We start from the raw sequence: 15726 nt of genomic DNA, 5'->3' as shown, positions 1-15726 counted from the left end.
CAGAAGCCACTTGAAGACCAGGGAACCCAGATATACCTATACCATGATGAGGCCGAAGTAGGATCAATATCCCGATGAAAATTCCAATCAATAACTAACGTTGTTCAAAGGTTTTTGCTCCTGAAACAAAGTTGCAGCAAAAGGTCAAGAATTATGAGGCCCTGAAAGCAAAGTCCACTGAGCTCCAAGACCGCAAGGCAAAGGCTTTGGAAGACAGTTCCCATAGTGAGTTGGACATCGAGAAATGGAGAAAACTGAAGACAGTGTGGTCGCCGCAGCCAAACGGGACCACCTCTGGGACACCAGGTACCCAGAGCTCCGCTACAAAATGGATGAAGCAGGTGACGCTGTGGCCATGCTCAACATGGTAAAGGCCATAAAGGCTGCTGTAATGGACCCGAAGAAGGCTCGCGGAGGATGATGTAACCGGCGCGTTATCTTTGGATACCGTCAACACAACACTATGATAGTGATCTGCCAATAAGCAGATAGCTGACTTGTCCACGTAAAATCTAAAGAAATGAAGCCTGCTTGAAAAGATTTTGTTTTGCCAGAATCTACAAGAATCGAATTCGACTCCACCTCCTCTAAAGTTCTTCGAGCTTCGACGTCTGTGACAAAAACTAAACCGCCAACTAACAGTGACTGGTTTCCACCCACAATCTCATGAAGCGCTCGCAGACTTGACTTCATACTCTCTGTCGCGCGTCCTTTCTCCAAAACTCATCCCGCTCAGCACACCTAGACGTCTCTAAACCATCTCAGACCATGGATCTCGACTTCAAGGACGTTTCGTTTAACGAAGTTGTTTCTATTTGCGATGATGCGACCGAATGCCATTACCATAACGGCAGCAGCAAATAAGGCGAAGCTGCAGACAGAGGTCAACATGAGGATGAAGGTCAGTCCGCGGATGAAGGGCAACCTACGGGTAGAGGCCAACTTGTGGATGAAGACCATCCTGCAGATGGAGGGGCAGTCGCGAAAGTTCAAAAGAAGAAAAATACAAGCACAGCCCCCATTCAGCCCAAAAAGCAGGATGAGCGGGACGAGGAGGAGCACGAAGAGAGCGATGTGGAGGAAGAGAGCCACTCTAACTTTGATAGCGACGAAGCTGAAGAAGGCTGAGGCTTGGGAGACTCCGTTGCCGGAACCAACTGAGGTCGAGGAAGCTCCATTTCTGCAGCCAAAGGCAACTCTCGCCGCATGGCGCAGCGTGGAACCGTACTAACCAAAGTTTCCGCATCTACTCTCTCAGTAAACACGTCAAGATAGGCAGTTCAGATTTTGAGCGATGGGTCATGTATGGAGCTCGATTCTCATCTTTCGGTACATCACTAACTTTGCCAATACAGCAGAGGATTGCCTAAATCCGCACCGTTTTGGACGAGCTCGATGATGAGATGTTCTGGGGACATGATCCTATTTGCGAGGAACATGAATATCTTCAGTTCATTATTCGTTTAAATGCTACCGAGAAGGCGGTAGAGGGGTGGCACGAGCAGAAACGAAAGGAGAAGCTGAGTAAGAAGGGACTGCTGGTCAAGGATGAGCACGGTCTTAAGAAGGAGAAGGTAAGGTCATTAAGAAGAGGAAGCTGACCAAGAAGTGAGAGAATTCGGAATGACGAAGTAATGGAGGAAGCCGAAAAAGGCCACTGTCGAAGGCCTCGTCGAGAAGGCATAAAATTAGAAGTCGGACGCATTAGAGTAGGGAATCTTCTTCACTTAAGCTAGTCGAGATCGAAATACATATACCATCACCTCCTTTTTTGCCTCAATCCTACTCATAGTAATTAAGAACGGGATTCCAGCCCACTAGTCATTTCTTAGATAGTGATGCACCTCACCGCTCCTCACCGCATAGCATGTCCTTCTCGCCTACTCTATACGCATGGCTAAAAGATATGCCATGGTATGCTATAGACGTTTAGCCGTATTCCGCCTCACTGACGTCTCTAACAGGCAACCGGTCTAACAGAGAAACATTAAACGTCTTGAAAATCCATGCCATCTGCCCATACCGTCTGCGGACGCAGTCCAAGCATAGAAGTCATGCCTGCCATCCACGATCATGACCTAGACGTTTGAAGACACGCAAATTTGCTTTGTTACCGCTTTTGGTCAACTAGCCCAGGCCGAAAGGAGTAATGTGGCAGATTCAAATAACTTCGAACGTCTGAGGGATGGCCATTGATCATCATCCCTGGGGGAGCCGAGCTGTCCAGGTACCTTAGAGCCTAAAGGTCACCATTTGCTTTCAGGGGCCGCGATGCTATCCTGACGGTGGCCAAAAGAGGAAGTGCGAGCTAACTTCAAACGTCTGGACAATGTGGATGCCATGACATGGCAGCCCCTTTGCCCTTGGACCTGACCATGGCATGGCATGGCATCGCCTCCTATCCCGTCCTACCTATGCCGTGTTATCCGGGTCCCTTGCCATGCCATCATCACTGGAAGAAGACTCAGTACAAAAGCCCTCAGCGAGCGGTGGAAGATGATCCAGAGCGATGCCCCAGACGTTTGAAGAAAACCTCGCTTTCCAAATTACCCTTTTCGGCCGAAGACTGTCTGAAAGGGGCAATTGCAACTTCGAACGTAGCATTGGACCTCTTTGGATGCCACCTCGCTTCGCAATGATGCCTCCCTCCACTTCAGATGCCATGCAGCGCCCCGGCTGGAGTCTCCCCTTGCCGTCACCTGCGTTTTACATGTGCGCGTACATAGTTTTTGGGGACCTTAGTACACCTTCCACGAGTTCTGCTGCCATCTTTTGGAAATCCAAAGGTGAAATGAAATTAAATAAATCTTCGATCATTACAGAAGTGATTCTTCAGCCCCAGCACCTATGACTCCAGCAAACAGTGCTCCGCTGCTCTGTGTGTTCACTCCTCGTCGCCCATGTTCTGCCTCGGGCTCTTGAACGTAAAGACCTTGCCCCATCTGAAAGCCAGCAGATCAGCAGTAGTCTGCTTGACGTTGGCCCAGTTCTCAGCCACGATCTCGCGCGTCGGCTTCTGGAAGATGATGTCGATCTCCTCGAGCGTTTTGTCCTTTGTTTCTGGCATGAAGAAAATTTGATACACCCAACCGATTACGGCGATGCCGCCGTAGAATCCCAATGTCAATCCGATTCTCGTCATCGCATTCATCATGGCAGTGAAGTTATAGGTCACGATGAAAGAGCAGAGGAAGAGGAGGGCGTCGGATGTGGTCATGCCGTAGGAGCGCAGGTAGGTGGGATAGACTTCGGAGGGCACCACTATCGCAAGACAGGTCAGTTACTGTTATAAGTGCTTGTAAAATGAAAGAGAAAGAGCCGGAGAAGAGGGTTGGGGTGTTTAGGAAAGCTTGTGGTCGTGTTTGTGGTCAATGAAGTGGTGGTGGTGGTGATGGTCAAGGTCCGGGAACCTTGCGCGGGAGCTCGCGAGCGGCAACTTACCCCAAGTCAAACAAGCGTAGCTGCCAAAGAAGGCCTGGTAGATGATAATACCGGTCAGGTACATGCCCTGTTGCCCGACTACCGTCTTCATCTCGTAACTGACGCCGACTAGGATGAGACCGATGAAAAATCCCGGAAGCATTGCAATGGCCCAGAATCTGCGACCCGCCCGTTCCATGTAGAAGACTGCTGGGATTGTTCCAAGAAGAAGAGAGCCGCCACCGACCAGTGACATGTAGTTGGCCTGGATATCGTCGAATCCGATTTGGGACATGAGAACCGACATGAAGTACATTATTGCGTTGATTCCGGTCAATTGTCCAAGCACTAGAGTCGAGTCAGCATTCGTTTTGACTTGTGGTGGTAACAAAAAGGAGGGTGTCGAGTTTCCGGGGTTTGGCGCATCGGAAACGGCAAGCTCTCGGTCCGCACTTACTGATCATAATATTGGCATAGATAAGCGCGCGCCTGGCACGAGGAACGGTGAAGAAGTCGAGCCATGGGAACCGACGGTTGCTGGCACCGGTAGCGATCTCTGCGTCTTCTTCTTCTTGAGAAGCCTTCATGACGAAGAACTCCTCACGACTGTCCGATGATTCGACGCCACGGATACGCTTCCACACCTTGTAGGCCTCAAGGGTCTTACCCTTGTGCATGAGGAACCGTGGGGACTCGGGCATGTACAGCATACTGCGAAGTGGTCAGTCATATCCCGCAAAAGCTCGCGCCACGGCGTACCCAATAAGCATGATTGTGGAAAAGACCAAAGAGGATCCAAGGATGTATCTCCAGTTGCCTGGGACCTTGAGGAAGATGGCAGCCACAACGTAGCCAAGAACCTAGCGCGGTGTCAACCGAGGATCGGCCTGTGGAGGAAGTTGCAACTTACCTCGCCCAAAGCAATGTTGAGCTGGTACAAGCTGACCAGGTTACCTCTGAGACGACGCTCCACAGTCTCTGCGACGTATCTGCGAAAGTCAGCGGCTCGAACCACGACGAGAGGTTGTCTCATGTTCCTTACACAGGTACTGTGCCGCCTTCCAAGCCAACTCCAACGCCGAGAATCAAACGGGAGGCCACAATCATTCCGAAGTTCATTGAGCCAGCTTCGAGAGCGCCACCGATTGTGTAAAATATGCAAGAGATGATAATGGACCAGCGACGACCAAACCACTCATTCGAGGGAGACAGGAGGAGAGCGCCTGCGACGGCACCAAGAGGCATTCCGGCGTTGACGAGAGAGTTTTGCGAGTCGTTAAGCCCCAGGTCTTTGGGCAGGAACAGGTTTGCGCCGGAAATCAAGGATTGGTCAAGACCGCTCAGTAAACCTACAACAGGGTCAGATCATGGCTGATGAAGTAGCAGGAGGCAACAGACCTCCCATCGACGCGAAGGAGACCAAAAGCCAGGTGAAGTATTTCGGGTTTTTGAATTCAATGTCAAACATTCCCTTTCTGTACCCTTCGGCTTTGTGTTCTTCTTCCAACTGATTGATCAAAGCGTCGACTTCCCAGCTGCCATTCTTTGCCATGTCCAGCGCGGCTTTTTCATCGGCGACGCGCGGGACGCTGTCAGTGCGTACAGCATCCTCAACCAGCGCGTCCTTGGTCGCGACACTTTTTTCGACATGTGCGGCGTCGGGATCAGTCTCCAGGACCTTGTCGGAGCTCTTCAGGTCGGCCATGATAGAATCGAGGTCGTGGAAAAGGGAGGCAGTCTAGTGCTGCCCGGGTATCAAAAGAGAAGACTCAATGGCGGTGGAAAGATCCCTTGTTTCCTGGCGGACGGGGTGACGCCTTATACTGACGCAAAAAATCCAGGTGACACACGATTGCCCCGCTACACGGCTGACTTTGGTATACTGGAGAAGCCCGATAAAGGCCCCGGGCCGATTGATTTGCACAGTGCCCCGGCTTCTGGGTTGTCGAGACTGGGATTAGCTCCGGAGAGAAGGGAAGACTGACATGAGGACCTTGCACTCCTCATGTCGAGGCTTGCCCGCGTTTGTCAACACTGAATCTGTGCTGACGCTAGCGTCCCACTGCGACGCCAATGACGGCACAGCGCGAAAGAGCTTCTGACTTTCTCTCAAAGTTTGAGAAGCAATGGGCGCGAGGGTACCATGCGGCGCGGTGGTGGCCTGCCAGATGTGTGGAGGGGTGTTGAACATTCTCGGTATCTGCACCGGTAACGACGCGCATGACCGCTGCCCGACAGGAACATTTCGGTTCGTTGCTGAATCGTACCCGACCATGCCGCCACCGTCAAGGACTGGCTCACACCGACCAGCCAGCCCTTCTTGGGAAATGTTGCGAATGTACTGATCGACATGCCAAGGGAGCGAAGCGTTGTGGAAACACTTGGCCAACAGTTCCCACGCCAAACACCTCGCAAATGTATCTCTGAGCGACGCTGGAACAAATTTCAAGGTGAAAAGGGCCGGGAGCAAATTGACCAAGCAAAAGTCGAAACTGAGAGGCCTCGCCCCAACCCCAAGCCCCACTTGAGGCCGGGGCAAAATGCGCGCAGCAGAGTGGAGTTGGCCGACCCCGTGGCACATTTTTTCGCGAATCGCGGGTGCCCCCCATCCCATTTCCACACTTCCTCCGGGCCCCCGCACTTTCTCTCGCGCGATTACTTTCTGGGATGACTTTAAGCGTGCTCACGATGTCTTTGGGATTTATCCGGACAGCAGTAATGGACGAAACGAGAGGTTTTGCCAGCACAAACTCATGAAATCAGCCTTACCCGCGCACAAGACGATCGCCAAGCATGCTTTCCGCAGCCACTTAGCCTGGGCGCGGTGCTTCTGGAAGCTTGTCCATCCCGGAACGGTCCAGGGATGCCTCGTGGCCGCAAGACACAGTCCCGTGCCATAAAAATGGTCGAACCGTCATCTCTGGGCGATCTGGCTGATCCATTGAGAACTGTCCTTGGGTTTTCTGGTGTTGATGCAGTCGAATGCCCTCCACACTCACGTGACCTGGGCGCTCTCCGTGGGGAAGCAAAATCTGCATCGACCAGCGGGGAATTTGTGGTCCCACTGTCGCTCAGCAGCAGCGCGGACCACGCTGTTGTCGAGAAATTGGAAACCGTCAGCGTCTTTCAGAGACTCACCTCTCGCCAACATCACACCATGGAATGAGAAGCACTCGACGACTTCGCCGCTCTCACGGCCAAGAGCCAGACGCCCGCGCTTGGGCCACCTGCCATCCCTCTCCTAGAAGGTGGTCGCCCGGTGATTCCCAGGGCTTTTGCCTCAAAATGGAGGCAACTCCACGAACACCCCCGGCCTCCACCTCCAACGATTTCCGACGCGCCCATGGGGTGACGCACCAGAAATGACGCCTTGCAAACGTATGCGACGTGCGACGGCAACAGTCCAGTTTTCGCAGCGCTTCCTGGATCGGCCGTTCCATGGAGGGGACCAACAGTGCCCGGCCTTGTTTCGATTTTCGGTAATATTTTCCACAACAGCTTTGAGGTCGGGAACAGAAATCCGGTGCTCCCTGGTGACGCGGAGGTGTGCCACCGTGCCCTGCGCTTTGACCTGACTCGCTCGTGAAGGATGGCTGGATGATGGGGAGCAAATTGGGTGAGAAAAATGGCACGCCCTGGCTCTACTTGACTGCAGTGATGGATAACAGCTGCCCAATTGCAGTTGTGATGTCAGACGACTGCTCCTCAGAGGTCTCGTTCCTTTCCGCGCCCACTGCGGCCCAAGGACAGAAAAAGCCAAGTGCTCTTTAACAACGCTTCGGCATTCAAGACGTGCGACCAAAGCTCCTCTCGAATATCCATAGTAGAACACAGTACTTCCTAGCTGATTCCCAGAAGGACAGGCGCAGTATACCACCCGCAACTAGCACAAAGGCTCCGCTTCTCCTCGATCGACAGGGTTATCTCCGCCAAACACCCCTAGGGCCGTTGAGAAATCTTTCATTAGGACTTCTGGGCCTAGTTCTTTCAGATTCAGACAGGCTTCCACACCGCAGAAATGTGTACGAGTACAGTCCAGGGCCATTACGCGAATTCGACAGGTCCAAACCTCTCGTCCGCAGCTTTCAACAACTGCTTCCACTCCTCCTTCGTCCTCTCCTTTCCGTTGTGAGCGCAGAGCATCGTGAAGTCGGTGAATCTCAAAGTGGCATCAGTCAGCTTCTCCATGAGCGAGAGTGGTGAAAGGAATACACCCTTTGAAGCGTTGCGCAAACTCTGCTTTCGCTTGCTCAGGAATCACCCACTCATTGATCACAACCCTAGACCCTTCATTCATCGCTGGGACTAAGTTGCGCCGGATCTGGATGCAGTATTCGTCGGACCAGTCATGAAATGTCTTGCTGAAGAAGTAGACACCCGCGCCCTTAACCTTTTGCTCTGTAAAAATTTCTTGTGCCTGGTACGAGACACGGCTCTCCAGCTCTGGTGGAGTCTCTTTCCCTGCGGTTTCGACTGTCCCTGGGGAACACCAGACACGGTCTCCAAATCGGGAATCTTTCGTCCGGCTGCCACATGCTCATCGAGCTTCTTCGCCTCGACGAGAATCTGCTCGGCCAAGGCTGTGAACGACATGTTGGACGACGAATCTGTGCTGACAGAGCGATGCGATCGAGGTCAATTAAGTGGGGCTGTGAGCTCGACCATTCGAAACTCACTTGCCAGGAGGAAAGCTCAAATAAATTCGCCAGCTTGCAAGCCTCATGCTCCGGAGCAGAGCCACACGAACAACTCAACTTCGTCCTGGAACATTAGTAACGCGCAATTCCACAAAACGGCAAAACGGCCCTGGCTTTGAGCAATTTCTCTCATGGCATCGACTGTTTAGTTTGTCGGGGCGGAAGGGCTTCCGTTGCCATACATCTGGCTTGGAAATGTCTTTCCGCCTGCATCACCTGTGTTCGCGGGTAGTTCGGCAGGGACGGGATCGTGACGTTCTGGAGACAGAAGCGACATCGCGGTAGGACTATCCCTGCCAGCGGCGAGGAGAACATGGTGTTGATGTTTGGTTTGGCCCAGTTGCCTGGCAAATAGTGAAGTCGCGGAAGGAGAAACAAGGCGCCGTTCTTCAAGCTACGACAGTGGAAGACTTCTCACCTCCACCATAAGGACCCCTCTGTTCCGCCCAAGGCCGTAGCTTCATAACCCAGATTTTCACATGATTTCAAACCACTTACTTTCCCGGCCTGCGGAAAGTCTTCTCGTCCACCCCGCGACAATGCGCTTGGATTCCGTCTCTACATAGTCCCGACTGTTCACTGATACCGCGCTGTCAACTCCCAAATGCGTCTCGCGTCGGGCAAGCGTTGGCGTTGTGCGAAAACGAGAGTTCGCATTCTCTATCGCATTCTCACGTCTTTTCCACGACCACTCGTTCGCGGCAGTCAGTCAGTCGTGGACTGGAGCTCGTCAATTGTCAGCAATCACCAAATAGGGCTAGGAAGAGGTGGTGCAGGGCAGAATCAATTTTTGTGGATTTCTAAGCTGCGATTTGCGGAGTGAAAGAATCGTGACAAGGTGTCACCAAGGAAAAGAAACCTTCCAAGCTCTACAAACTGACACCAGACGGGTAAGGCGGGTGTAGCTTTCGACGCAGCACCTGCTCTAGTACTCGGAGCTTATTTTCTCGCACATCTCCTCCAAGAAAATTCTCCATCCTTCAATTTCTTCACTTCTCATCTTCATCTTCTGTTCCCAACCAAGAGAGGCCCACGCCATCGCCAAATCGCCTTGAAAACACCAGTGGAGGCAGCTAAATACGGCTTTTTCGCCATGGACATTGACCGCGTAAGGCACTGAATGGAGGAAACTCGAGTGTGTGTCAAACGACAACACATTTTTGCTCCAATCGACTTTCAAAGGACTGAATCCAGAACGAGAAGGGTCAAAATACCCAATGTCACGAACGACATGCTCTGGATTGACTTTGCTGCCGCTAAGGACTTCATTCCGGATGGCGGACACGATGTTACCAAGGGCGTCTAAGCGCGCGACGATGTCGTCGTGATTTTCCTTGGAAGTCTCGTCGCGTCCCCTTACCGATTCCATTTCAGACTATTTGAGCTTCCAGGATCCAAAGAAGTCAGCAATGGTGGTACCGGTGCTATCGAATGTCTGGTCTTGTCCCCCGGCCGATCCTACTCCAGCATTAGACAACTCCCAAGCCTCAGATGCTCTGCGGTGGCCTTACCACTACCTTCTGACGTCTTGTTACTCCCCCCTTCCGACCCTGGTCCCCAGGATCGAAGACGCTCGGCCCTAGGAGGACTACTGCCTTCAGACGTCTTGTCGCTTTCCCCAAGCGAGCCCAACTCAGCAGCAAAAAACATCCGGCGCTCAATCAGTCGTCTTTCCCGAGCAATAGCCTGGAGAGCGTCCAGCGGCAGCTTCTGCCCATCACTCCAATGATCCCACGCCCAGCATTTGAACGTACCGTCGACGAATCGCTGGCCTTTCTTCAACAGCAACGCGTCGTGCTCGAGGAACTCATCCAACACAGAGAAAGACGCGTTGGCAAGCTTGATGCGAAGGAACAGGCCTTCGGGGTCGTAGTGCTTGACGAAAAAGTGCAGTGGCGCGAGGTCCGCGAAATCGAGTGTCAAGTCTGCTGGCCGAGATGTTTTGAGCAGCTCGTAGATGGAAAGGAGACGGTACGCTTCGGTGAGCAGGAGGTTGAGCTCGTTGGTGTTGTACACCCCGTATCCGGCTTCGTCACGGTCGGCACCGCGGGTCTCGTAAAGGTGGGAGAGATCTGCTGGTATTTCGCTGGCCATGATGGACGGGGTTGCAAAAGTGGATGGATGCAGTGGAGTCGCACAAGGCACACGCGTCGCAGCATGGCGCTACTTATACTGACTGAGAAGGCAGAGCTTGTGGAAACTGCTTGAAAGCGCAAAATGGAATGAGTGCCCAAACGAATCGTCCGAACAAAATGAGGACATAACGATGAGAAAGTGTACGGAGGAGCATTCATGTCCCTATAGTCGATGTGCGTGCGGTCGCCGGCGTCGCCGGCTAACGGCTCGTGTTGTGCTATTTCTTTGAGGATTTGGAGACGACAGGCTTCAGTGAGGAGCTCGGCGAAGACGGAATCGGTGTATTTGGGGACGCCGTCGGCGTCGAGCGGGGGCGCAGTTGTGTAGTGTGTATAGAAATGGGGATTGGGGTCGGGGATGGATGTTTGGGTGGCCATTGTGATGGTGAATGGCCATCTCCCACCACTGTGTGAGGTGGATGGATGTCTCGTGTTGGCAATGGACGCTGTTTGGTGGGGAAGAAGCCAGGGGGTTGGAGAGAGCTGTGTTTTTTTTTTGGCTTCAAACTATCCGGTTTATTGCGTCAACCTGCAGTTGTTGACCATACAGATGCTTGCGGAGAGCTCCGTCCTCATCGATGATAAAGCCGCTGTCAGCCGGATCATGAGACCTTCTGTTGGACATGAGAAGGGACTTGACGATTGCCTCTATCTCTCTCCCCTCATACGCTTCCATGTGCCAGCCAGCCAGCCAGCCAGCCAGTCAACTCGCTTCTGGAAACACTTGACGTTGTCAAAACTGCCGCATCGGGTTAGCTCCGCACGTCGCTCGCTGTCTTGCTGTAGGTACCTAGCTCTTCAGCAAGACCAGCCCCACGCATTGCACTCAGCTACTTAGGCACAGAAAAAAGCCGGTGATATTTGAATGCTTCATTTGGCAGTCACGTCGCGTTTGCCGGCTCCTCAGATTCCATTCTTTCAAGACAGGTTCTTGCACAAGAGGCAATGACGTTACCTGTACCTATCCAGATGAACGATCTACCCACCTGCCACCATACACGTCTACCGGCCATTTACCACCGCCCCGGGACGCGCACGAGCAGCAGGGGCAAACCAAGAGACAGAGCATAGTGGGCCAGGGTCAGAACAGCTGATGAAAAACGGGCAGGCGAAAACGAGCATCCATCCATGCGGCGAAGGGAAATTCTTCAACTGATCAACCAACCCGAAGATTCGGAATCGGATTTGCATGAGTATCCATGCATGGGGGAGAGAGAGGGCATTTCGTCGAAGAAAGAAGACAAAAGATGGATTATACCGTGCGTGTGGTGTGTCGGCAGGGGGCAGCACCGGTGCGGCACGGAGCGGCGCGGCCGGCGCGGTGCGGTGCGGTGCGGTACGGGTGCGGTGCGAGACGAGACGAGGCGAGAATGAGGCGACGGATTGGGCGTGGCGGGCAGCGTGATGCAGTCAGGAGTTGGATAGTGGCGTTTGAGGCGGCGAGGACGGAGGATGAGGCTCAAAAGTGTGGATGGTGAAGCATGAGGAGGCAAACGCGAGCAAGCAGGCAAGAGGTGGTAGGGATTTCGTCGAGCTAATGCAGGAACCGGCGGCATCAAAAGATCGACCGCGCGTGGGCGGGCAGCGAATGTACCTATCTCACTCCCACTGACCGGGTGCTCAGCTCCTCTGCTCCCACGCACCATCCTCTCTCTACATGGCCTGCTTTCCGCACCGACCCTTCTAACTTCGCTCTGCCATGAAGCAAGACGCCTTGGCCAGCCAGCCACCCGTCTCGCGGAGACGTCCAACGCACGTCCATCCCAAATAACCGCAGCAGCCACGGGGCAGACTATCGAAAACGAACAACGGGCAGCCACCAAATGCGCAGTTTTTCTTCGCCGGTTCCTCCTCCCTGGTCCACAGGCGCGTCACTCATATTAAGCCAGCATGCGTCTGTCGCAATTACAACAGCCTCGATTCGAGTCTCGCTTACCTACGCCTCGTGGGTTGGTGGGTGGGTGGCAGGGCAGCGTACACTTGCTTCGCGGCGTAGAGGTGAGTAGCGCCGTTTGATTGGCTGCTCTCTATTCGACTGCTTTGTTGCCCGACCGGCCGCGGCTGGTGGTGGTGGTGTGTGCGCAGACGAGTCTCTGTGCACGAACCCCCGCAAAGGTACGGGGTGGGATGCTGAGGAGGCGAGGTACTCAAGGCAGGTGGAGGGACGGCCGCGACCAAATTCAAACCGGGCGGTTGGATGGATGGACGGACGGATGAACAGACAGACGGGCGTCGAAAAGGTCGTCTAAAGTTGCTGCGTCTTTGATTGAACAAGTGATAGACAGGCGTCGATCTCGGCCTCAGCAGCAGTGGAGAGCGTGCGCAAATGACGGGGCCAACAACAGGTCAACCAAGCAGCAGCCATGCCAATCGCCTGGGACCAGGCACCATGGGGAGGGCCAGCCGAGATGCTCATCGTCACGACGTCTCTATTTCTGCTCCCACGAGTTGCGCGTGCTGCTGAGCTTAGGCCGCGTCCATGGCTCACGGCCTTGGTTGCGGTAGGTAGGTGGCCAGGCCGGCTTGCTGGGTAAGCGGGTGGTGGGTGGTTCGCCTTCCATGTCCGTGGCCTTGGTCATACCCACGCGTGCGCGCGCGCCGCGACGCCGCTCTTTTCCCAGGGCATCGGGACGCGGTTGATAGGAAATGCCGGGGTAGCACAGCGCGCCGGGTTTCGCCGTCCACCCACAGCCAACATCGTCCGGTGCCCTCTCAACACGGAATTCTAGACACTTCAACGTCCGGTCAATGCATGCCGTGTAGCAGTTCTTATGGAAGGCCTCGAATCGGGAACCAGAACTTGGGAGACAATGGTGGCCGCGCAATGGGCCAAGACAAGCCTCGGGGGGAGCCCGCGGGTCAAGATGCTGCTTTGGTGCAAGATTGGAGACGTCTGGGTCATCACACCATGCCAACGCTGTGCAGGTGGTCTGATCCCAATATGGAGTCCAATCTTGTGGAACCCGAGGCGTCCGGTTTTTTCTTTTGTTCGTGCTCGACTGCTGCGCTGCCCTGTCGAAGCTCCATCTTTGACCTGCCCGTAACGATCAGGGGATGGAAGATTGTCGTCTAGAACGGCAGACCCTGCCGACATTCAGCCGGTGGCGACGCCAGAGGTCGGGTTCATGCAAAACGACCAGGAGCCTGTTCGATAAGACGCCCAAGACGAGTAATTACAATCTGACTCGCTCTCGTATTGGCTCGAGTAGCTGCTCCGAGACAGGTGATCTGGACCAGGATGACCATCGCAACGGCTGGGATCCCGCCGCAACCAGTCCATGAGGCTCCTTCGTCGTGCAACCTTGGATCTGCACTCAAAACCTAAGCGCCATGAGAGTTCAACAAACACAAGCTTAATAGAAATTACCATTTGCTTCGAGGCACAAACCACCCCCAAAACATACAGTACAAGATTCTGGCGGTACAAATCAGAAACAGCCCTGTCGTGGTTCCTGCTATAGCCGTGAGCTGCTCCTTCTATGTCGTGTGTCTATCCCCAATATCTGTCGAGGGAAACGGAGTAATTGTTGCGCCCAAGATTTGGCCGGCGACGCGTAGAGGAAAACGTGATCTGCACATCAAAGACAAGAAAATTGCCCGAAGCTTTACAAAATTGTGCATCTGTGATCGCGGCGATTTCGCCTTTTGCCGGGGCCTGTAGATCCGCGTCGTGCTTCCAGCTGCTTCCGACTTGCAGCCATACTGGCGTCGTGCGCTCGGCTGCGCTCCATATCTTTGCGTATTATTTGCCGGCAAAGATCAATAAAGACTTCGTCGACATTGGCTCGCCGTCTTGCCGACGTCTCGTAGTACGGACAGTTTCCCCACGCCTGGCTGACGGCAAACGCGCGTGATCGCGTCACGGCGCGATCTTCTTCGAGATCCGACTTGTTGCCCACGAGCACTATAGGAACGCGTTCGTCGTCTTTTATTCGAATAATTTGGTCGCGTAATTCGGCGAGTTCGTGGAGAGATGTCATCGAGGTGATGCTAAATACCAATAAAAATCCTTGGCCAGTCTTCATGTACAATTCTCTTGTGGTGAATCAGCGGCGTTGCGCGCAGAGATCGGCGGCGTCGACATGATATTTACCTCATGGCAGCTGTCCCAGGTTAGCGAAACATGATGCAAGGGTGGGAGGAAAATCTTACTGAATTGCTCGGTCCCTGCAGTGTCGAGGATTTCGAGAACTACAGACCGACCCTGCGACATTGTCAGATCTGCCGACAGAGCCTGGCCACAATACGCACGTCGACATCAATCGCTTTGCGATACGAATCTTCTATGGTCGGGTCGTAGGATTCTATCCAGACATTCTGGACAAACTGCGCTGGCCAAGGGTGAGCAAGTCGATTCGCCAGTAACCGCAAGCGAGCGTACCTGTCAGACAGCTCTTTCCAACGCCGCCTTGAAACCAACGTCAGCTCAGGCAAACGGCCATCGACGCACGAGTCCTACCGGATCCCAAGACAACAATGTGGTATTCCCGTTGTGACATGGCTCTGCGTCGAAGAATTAGGAACGGAGGAGGCGGACTCGGGCGATTGCAATGTTTAGGCGCTTCAATGGCTCAAGATGGGCGGCGCGACGAGTGATAGCGCAAGGGGACACGCCACGCGACGGAAGCCGAGGCGCGTTTCTGGCGGACGGGAACCGAAAGGTGTTTAGACACAGCCTCGCGCCGGCGGGAGGAGGGAAGAGAAGGTTGTGGACAAGGGCGCGCTGACGTGCAGGAGGGTGGCGCGGACGGGAGCTGTCTGGATGCGGAGCAGAGGGACGACGCAAGCAGAACCAGGGATCACTAGGAAGCTGTTAGCCATGACGGCCAGCAGGCGGCCATGTTGCAGGGGGGGGGGGGGGGGGGGGGGGGGGCAAACCAAAGGATGGCGGAGCGATGGGCGGGAATGGAGATGGAGGATGTGCAAAGGGACGAGGGGCATGGTTAAAAGGCAAGTCAAGCAGTCCAAGTGGTCGAGATAATTTCGCGGGACCTGAGCTTGACAGCTGCCCTTCCGGTAGGGGCGTGATAGGCGACGGGCAATGTAACGCACCAGACTGGAAGAATAGTCCCAGGAGAGAGCCGTGACAGACAAACATGTCGTCGATCCCGCCGCGATCCACCCGTCTAAGGTACCTTAGTCCAAGTGTCCAACGCTCCGGATCAGCCCTGGCCCAGCGCTGCACGATACAAACACCATGGTCGGTCCCTGTTGACAGCAAAAGACGTGGGCGTCGTTTGGCCTGTTTTGCGACGCCTCATCTCTCTTTCGTCCAAGGGGTCTAAAGCATGGACGACGGCTTCCTGCAATCACGAAAAAACGTACCTATTAGTGACGTTTCGCCTATTCTCATCCGAGTAGGTGGTCATTGCTGCAGTGATGTTTGCCTTGGTGCCTTGATGCCTTGATGCCTTGATGCCTTGATGCCTTAATGCCTCGAAGCTCGCCTCTTGGCATCTGCCATACTGCCGTAT

The 15726-nt window shown here is 54.0% G+C and overlaps 5 protein-coding genes across 5 annotated transcripts; all 5 read right to left on the bottom strand.

The window, feature by feature from the left end:
- Positions 1–2867: 2867 nt before the first annotated feature.
- IWZ02DRAFT_97528 (uncharacterized protein) lies at positions 2868–5251 on the bottom strand. Its single transcript, XM_066771487.1, has 7 exons — positions 4819–5251; positions 4463–4769; positions 4331–4409; positions 4180–4280; positions 3878–4131; positions 3442–3768; positions 2868–3261 (listed from the first exon to the last, which is right to left on the bottom strand). Exons 1-7 carry the CDS (start codon positions 5123–5125, stop codon positions 2885–2887), a joined length of 1752 nt encoding a protein of 583 aa, XP_066618773.1. The 5' UTR covers positions 5126–5251; the 3' UTR covers positions 2868–2884.
- On the bottom strand, positions 5155–6158 carry IWZ02DRAFT_97592 (uncharacterized protein). Its single transcript, XM_066771489.1, has one exon. The coding sequence runs from the start codon at positions 6032–6034 to the stop codon at positions 5378–5380; it is 657 nt and encodes a 218-aa protein (XP_066618772.1). The 5' UTR covers positions 6035–6158; the 3' UTR covers positions 5155–5377.
- Positions 6159–7464: 1306 nt separating this feature from the next.
- IWZ02DRAFT_385348 (uncharacterized protein) lies at positions 7465–7870 on the bottom strand (the record flags this gene model as incomplete). Its single annotated transcript, XM_066765398.1, has 2 exons — positions 7465–7635; positions 7682–7870. Coding segments are annotated over 2 exons (360 nt in total), but the record flags the coding sequence as incomplete, so codon positions are not given.
- A 1622-nt stretch (positions 7871–9492) lies between these two features.
- Positions 9493–10211, bottom strand: IWZ02DRAFT_494221 (uncharacterized protein; the record flags this gene model as incomplete). The annotated part of the gene is made up of 2 exons (XM_066770005.1): positions 9493–9575; positions 9629–10211. 2 exons carry the CDS (start codon positions 10209–10211, stop codon positions 9493–9495), a joined length of 666 nt encoding a protein of 221 aa, XP_066618770.1.
- A 3574-nt stretch (positions 10212–13785) lies between these two features.
- Positions 13786–14834, bottom strand: IWZ02DRAFT_97532 (putative ras small monomeric GTPase). The gene is made up of 6 exons (XM_066771488.1): positions 14712–14834; positions 14634–14660; positions 14504–14583; positions 14405–14456; positions 14346–14355; positions 13786–14287 (listed from the first exon to the last, which is right to left on the bottom strand). The coding sequence occupies exons 1-6, from the start codon at positions 14749–14751 to the stop codon at positions 13858–13860; spliced, it is 639 nt and encodes a 212-aa protein (XP_066618769.1). The 5' UTR covers positions 14752–14834; the 3' UTR covers positions 13786–13857.
- Between the last annotated feature and the right edge of the window lie 892 nt (positions 14835–15726).

Source organism: Phyllosticta citriasiana (genome assembly GCF_038021145.1).
Source record: "Phyllosticta citriasiana strain CBS 120426 chromosome Unknown IWZ02scaffold_16, whole genome shotgun sequence".
Classification (NCBI taxonomy): domain Eukaryota; kingdom Fungi; phylum Ascomycota; class Dothideomycetes; order Botryosphaeriales; family Phyllostictaceae; genus Phyllosticta; species Phyllosticta citriasiana.
Note: the sequence above shows the minus strand (reverse complement) of the source record. Positions and strands in the feature narration are given on the sequence as shown.